This window comes from Micromesistius poutassou, assembly GCF_964030765.1.
Source record: "Micromesistius poutassou genome assembly, chromosome: 2".
Taxonomy (NCBI): domain Eukaryota; kingdom Metazoa; phylum Chordata; class Actinopteri; order Gadiformes; family Gadidae; genus Micromesistius; species Micromesistius poutassou.
Window position 1 is genome coordinate 10,865,152 of NC_140272.1, and position 7,017 is coordinate 10,872,168.

The 7,017-nt window shown below is 42.5% G+C and overlaps 1 protein-coding gene across 1 annotated transcript in view; it reads right to left on the reverse strand.

The window, feature by feature from the left end:
• Positions 1-489: 489 nt before the first annotated feature.
• The window catches only part of LOC311338992 (sodium- and chloride-dependent taurine transporter-like), a 22,174-nt gene continuing 15,646 nt past the window's right edge, over positions 490-7,017 (reverse strand). Inside the window, exons 11-15 of the mRNA XM_084464346.1 lie at positions 6,817-6,954; positions 4,947-5,049; positions 4,566-4,666; positions 4,209-4,379; positions 490-3,798 (exon numbers count right to left, since the gene is read on the reverse strand). Coding sequence (XP_084320472.1) covers positions 3,640-3,798; positions 4,209-4,379; positions 4,566-4,666; positions 4,947-5,049; positions 6,817-6,954 — 672 coding nt within the window. The 3' untranslated portion in view covers positions 490-3,639. The remainder of the gene's footprint in view (positions 3,799-4,208; positions 4,380-4,565; positions 4,667-4,946; positions 5,050-6,816; positions 6,955-7,017) is intronic.

Genomic DNA, 7,017 nt, shown 5'->3' on the forward strand with positions numbered 1-7,017 from the left:
AAAAGGTTTATGAGGACATTAAGACAAATGAAGGACACTAGGGTAGTTATAGGGTATATGAGGACATTTGTGTCTAAGACAGATAAAAGACGCTGTGGTAGGTATAGGGTTTATGAGGACAGTGGTGTCAAAGACAGATGAAGGACACTGGGGTAGTTATAGGGTTTATGGGACATTGGTGTCTAAGACAGATGATGGACACTGTGGTAGTTATAGGGTTTAGGAGGACATCAGTGATTAAACAGATGGGGACATTAGGGTAGTTATGGGATCGAGGACATCATATGGATAAAAGAGATGGAGGACGCTAGTGATAGGGTTTAGGAGGATATCAGATTGCTTAAACAGATGGGGCACGCTAGACCATTCCAAGGAGATAGCTATGATAACCTGATTTTGTTTGGTCAGGATGACAAATACACGCTTCCAGACACACATTGCCCCAAGAGAGACCACCACACATACAGATACACTGAAAAAGCAAGAACATTTTTGACAATGTTAAATCATTATTTTATTCTCAGTGCATTTCAAATTACAAGAGCTTAGATGGAATAATTGTTTGTCAACAGAAAAGCTCCGCTTTTGGATATAATTGGTTTCCAAATGCAGAATTTTGTGGTGTTTTTTTCATTTTCTTTTTAATAAATTGGCCCCTGAAAGTTTTCAATTTCTCATGTCTAAGAATTCACAGGTAATTCTTTTAGTTAGTACCACAATTTGGAAAAAAAAACTGCATGAAAAAAATACTTCTCTTCTACAAAGTATTGCACGTAACAAACCGCAGCTTTTTTTTCATTTTTGATTGACAGCTGTACATGATACTCCAAATGCAAGAGGCTCAAATACACTATATTTGATATACAAAAGGCAAATGTGATTGACAAACAATCAAACAAAAAATAGAAATAAACTGTTATTGTCGTAAAACACCAAAAATAAAAAAAAGTAAAAAGAGACTACTTTTTATTCCTCAAAAAAAGACATCCTGAAACATTCACCCGGGGGTGACTTTTCACATTCCATGTTCATCAGTGATGCTTTCTGTTTTATAGTAACTTAATCTTCAAGACTCTTATTTTGAAAACCTTGGGTTTTATCTCGTTTGAACAGGAAGCTTTCAGCAGGCAGTGTCTGCCGGGAGTGTTGGAAGGCAGAGGGAGTGGATCCCGGGTCTATAGATTCGGAGCAAATCCATTGATATAAAATAAAAGGGTAAGGTCATTCCAAGCCTGCACCATAGAATAGATGTTTGCTTGCACCACAGAACTCCTGTGAACATCTTTCCAACGTTTAAACAATACGTCACAACCATATTTCAACAATCCATCAATTCTGTCTTCTTGGGTTATTTTGATGTGTATTTAAGTAGGGGACTCGAATGTTTAATTAAAAGTAACACTGCAATTACAATTGGTCCTTATTTAGTTTTCCCTGCCTCACAAGTGGCTATTTAGAAGTATTTTGACGTACCGCTGAAGATGTACAGGTGGGAATTTTTTTGAAGTATACTGAGTTCTGTCTCGAAAGATACCTACATGATCATCTAAGAGAAAACATATAAGTTCCCCAATTCCAGCATGTAATATGACCGTATTGTTCCATGAACACAAGAAATATATGAACCTGAAAAACTTTGGGTTAATGAGCTGTAAACAGGATTATTATTATTCAGACATTTGGAATTCAGACAGTTGACCAGCAGGGCTGTGATGGTGGTGAACCTCTGGGGATTCCCTCAGATTCCCATTGGATAACTTTTCAGTTAAGAGGTCAAAGTGTCACTGGGTGGAAGCCGCCGGTGCATTAATGTTTGGAAATACATCCTTTGAATAGTATAAGCTATGTATTAGCGTTAGCTCATACCATAAATAGCACCACAAACATGGTCGGGTGACTGGTCATTTGGTGATGGTTTGGTTGGCTTGGTTGCCATGAAGAAACTAGATCATTGGTTGTACTTTTTTCTGAGCATTTCTTTAAAGCAAGATTTTGGAGCACAGAGGTAAGTATACGCAATGTCAGGGAGTTTTGCTAATTGTTATGATTTTTTTGTTTCAAAGATATAAGGTACTATGGGAAGAAAGTAGTGCACTGCAATGCTACACACATTTTTATTTCTTACTATTAAAGGTTTCTGGAGTACAATTGCAGTACTAGTGCAGTACTAGTGCAGAATATATCAACATATATATATTTATATATATATATATATATATATATATATATATATATATAATGTATATATATATATATGTATGTATATATATACGTTTATCTCAGTAGATTAAAGTTTAAAAATTGTTTGACGTATGATAGTGTATATTATTTCACTGACGCTAAAGCATGTTTCCTATTTCCCACTACAGCAACTTTCATTAATAGTTTAAGTACCAACGATAATAGTCTTTATAATAAAAAAAAACATTAGAAACATCGACAGAAATAACAAATGTAAATAACCTTCCTTTGTAGAAAACTGAAGTCTGGAGCTAAAGTACTAGAGACTGCTCTAAGACGGACGAAGGGACGGACAGAGAGGTTGATGGGTAGAGATAGATAGAGAGTTAAACTACTAAATGTACATTACGCCACAGACGACAGACGTCAAGGGTTCGGACGCCACCATTCAAATGCCTTCAGATACTCCTTACTCCTCCTCATCCTCTTGGTGACATTTGTTTCTCGCAAGGTGCTTTTTTTTTTTTTTTTTTACCCGACCCTGGTTCACCTCACAGGGTCAAAGGTTACCCCCACCCCCCCTTCCCGTTACCCCGTTACCCCCACCCCCCCTTCCCCTCCCACTACAGAGGGGCGTTTTCAATGGCAGTGATAGTTGTGGTTTATGCAAACCTCTCCCCCACGATTCTTTCTATTTAAAGGAGGAAGCGATTGTAAAATTGGCTAACAGAGCCGAGGCAGTGATTGATCAAACACACACGACATGGCCGCCGCAGTCTTCTACAGACACGTCGGGGGCCATGGCTGGTTCTCCTACCCTGTCTCCTCTGATCTTACATTGGGGCCACACTCACATGCACGAGGGGCCCCCACGTACACACGGTGCAACCCACCACACGGGCACCAGCCCAAGCCTGGCTTGCTTGGCAGTTACTACCACTTCCAGGCTTTCTCAAGAAGCAGGCAGTTGTTTGGGGGGGGAATAAATAGAGGGGCAGTTCACAGTTGGGAACAACAACAAGGTGGTATATATATATATATATATGTATACACGTTTAGGGGGCAACGATTCTGGGCCGTTTCAAAACACTAATAAAGATATGGAGTTTGAAGGTGAAAACTACCCATCCTCGGCTATAGATACGATGGGTCGTGTCCCTACTCCAAACTAGCTGGTGTATTTCGGCACACCGAGAGCGGGCCTTCATAAGAAACAAGCAACACTGGGAAATCCCTTACACCATTAAAAGCACTCCTCCTGGAGTGGGAATGGGACTTATCTTTTCTCTTTTTTTTCTTTTTATTTTCCAAAAACCCTTTTCAGTCCACCAGACACACAGATAGACAAACAGGAAGCTAGCTAGCTGAACAGAGCGGGGGGGGGGGCTAGGGGGGAGGTTGGTGGGGGGGGCTAGGGGGGGAGGCGAGCGGGCTCACAGAGCGGCAGTGCCTCCCTCCTCAGATCACGGTTTCTACGATGGTGTGGGTGGGGGCCTTCATCAGCAGGCCCTTGTTCCCGTTGGGGTCGAGGGTGAAGGGCCCGTCCTTCATGCCACGGTGGCCCGCGGGGCGAGAGCTGGCCCCGCCACGCACAGGGGCCGCGACCGCCTTGATCCTCTGAGGAGCAGGAGGAGGAGGAGAAGGAAGAAGGTGGAAGAGGAAGAGAGGGAGGAAGAGTGGGAGGAGGAACAGCAGAAGAGGAGGAAGAATAAAGGGAGATACATTTAATAGTTTTGAATTCATTTTACATAATTACATAATTATTACAATGTTAATTACAATGTTTAAACTTCCCTGTCATTTTCATAAAATTCATGTTTCATTTTCATGATACATTTTTTGATTGTTGTTGAATAGTTCAAATCTTTTTTGTATCTTGTATCATTTCCCAGATCAATAGGGTCTTGAGGCAATGCGTGGGAGGGAGATAGAGGTGGTTTGTGATAAAACATGTTTGTTAACTACAACTACAATACATTGTAAACCACTCCCTCTGAGCTTCCCTGTTCAGCGTAAGCTCCACCCACCTCTATGAGAGGCCCATCTGATTGGATGATCTTGATGACAACCACCATGGGGATGCAGATCATTGAGGCCAGGGCAAGAGTCCAGCCCAGTCCGATGGACCAATCAGGATACTCGTACACCTTGTTATAGGTCAATGGCTTGTATTTGACCAATGAAAAGACAAAGCAGGCCTAGAGAGAACACAGATTTGCATGTTTACAGATTTGAATATTTACTTTGGTAAATACATCAGCTACTATATGTTTGGGTTCTTTCTCTTTTCAAAGAACATGACAACTGCACACTACAATCGGTAATAATATATATATACATTGAATTTGACATTTGTAATACAATAGATATTTGTTTCTCCTCACTATGCACAGTGCGGGTGTGATAATAGTCCAACTCCATTTCATCCAAGGATTCGGTCTGTAGCCAATCATGTCCTCGATCGCATCGTAGAAATTATCAGCGCCTGCCGGAACAATCATGCAGAAAATTACAGAAACTGTAGCACTGCAGCGAACGTAATGTGTTGGTGCTAGACTTAAATTCTATCACTAGCTAGCTCCATCTGTGAAGCATGCATTGTTGCCAAAGCTATATGATACATCTCCACCTAGTTCTGCTGTATTGGGGCCAAGTTATACGTCGTAGCTAGCTATTTTTGCATATGGGTGTTGGGGCTAATGCTATATGGTTAGCGAGCTAGCTCCACCTGGGAGTGTGCATGTGTGGTTGGAGAGCCTACTTACCATAAACCCAGGCTACGGCAATACATTCAAAGAATGCTACCCACAGGAGACACACGCCGCTGGCTGCATAGTAGTCAAACAGCTGGAACACATACATGCCACCCTGCACACAAACACAACACAACACACAGACAGATGGTTAGCTGGAGCACACACGTAGCCCCAAGTATAGAAAGAAAGAGGGAGAGATTACCATATGTGGACATATGGTGCACGTGAGGGGGCCTCAGTGTGTGTGTGTGTGTGTGTGTGTGTGTGTGTGTGTGTGTGTGTGTGTGTGTGTGTGTGTGTGTGTGTGTGTGTGCGTGTACGTGCGTACGTGTGTGTGCATGTGTGTGTGTGTATGTGTGTGTCAGACTGTCAGTGTGAGAACTCTTCTGTGTCTCTGTGGGAATCTGAAAGTCCCAAAAATGAACCAGGCCATCGCTGTAATAAGGAGGAGTTGCCATGGGAACGGCAAGGAGAGAGCGAGAGAGAGAGAGAGAGAGAGAGAGAGAGAGAGAGAGAGAGAGAGAGAGAGAGAGAGAGAGAGAGAGAGAGAGAGAGAGAGAGAGAGAGATAAATAGTAATGTGCATAAAGGTCAAGACCAGATAAGAATACGTCTTGGCTTGAGAGAGTGAAGAGCAGAGTAGAGGATCTGTAGTATTATAGACGACTGTGAATATTCTGATGCACAGATTCTTAACTTCTATATTTTATCTCTTTTTCTCACTTTTCACATGCAGAATCTGGGAACAGGAGCAGGGGGGGCAGGAGGGGGACATCAGTGGGTCGGGGAGGGAGAGAATTGAAGACAAGAGTGGGGGACATGTCTGAAGTGAGGATTGGAGGGAGGGAATGAAAGAGGGTTAAAGGGAGACATCACTAGCTGGGACAGACATAAAGACAGTGGGGGGGACGGAGAGGAAAACTGACATGTGACACACAGAATATAAATGAGGGGAACAAGGAAGACAACAGAATAACAGATAGTCGGAGGAGCGGCGATTTGTTCTTTCCATGAATCGCCCTGAGGGATAGGAGGAGGTCTTCCCATGGCAGCAGGGTATAAATAGATAGTTTAACTTCCCCCCTGAGAACGTCTGATAACCACAGAACTTTTTTTGAGATGACTGTTTCTAAAAACAACAGCAAATTCCAAAAATAGCCAAATAGTTGAAGTTCACAAGCAGTGACTAGAATATCTCATGGGCAGACGTCCCCATGAGTTCTACGCAATTAACGTTTCAATTATTTGAGTGAGCTTGAATGTACTTCAGTCTTATTTACTAAAAGATAGAATGGTATAAATGATCAGTTCATAGACCTATACCAATAGATCTGACCTGTCCTGATATTCTTAGCAGTTGTATATTTAACAACCTTTGAGAACCAAAGATAGTTCCCTGAGGGACACCGGCAACCTTCCATTCCACTGCACGAAGCAACCGATTTAGAGGAACGGATGAGGCGGTCGTTCAGGGACCCGGCAGAACCCCAGAGATGTTTAGTCCTGCCATTATCCCAACTGTTTTTCAGTGTTAGGAGAGTTTCTGGACACGGCCGGCTGCCCAACACTGCCATCCAGACCGTATGCTGTGTCTGTTCTGTACAACCATTGCTTGTGTTATGCAAATTGGACAGGCTGTTTTTAAACGCTTGTAAACACATATGAAACCTGAATTAGCACAACATGCTGTGTAATATATTTTCCCAAAATGAAGCCTCAAAGAAATGTAATGAATTAAACCATATTGTATGTTGAGGAGGATTGTAAATCGGTCAAATGGGACCAAAACAAAACCCATATCATTTAAAAATGAAGAAAAATAAATAAATAAATCAGCGTCCGCCAATGAGGAGCTCCGTAGTGTGTAGGTGGGGGTTTACCTTTGTGACCATGGTGAGGCCCAGCAGGTAGCTGATGAAGCAGACAATGGCGATGAACACCTCCCTGCGATAACCCTTCCTTAGGAAGGACGGATACAGATCCACCAGCGACGTGATCTGCCCTTCCACCTCCACAAACTAGCCAGGGGGAGAGATAGGAAGAGATAGGTCAGGTGCATGCATGCATGGGTGCGTTTTTGT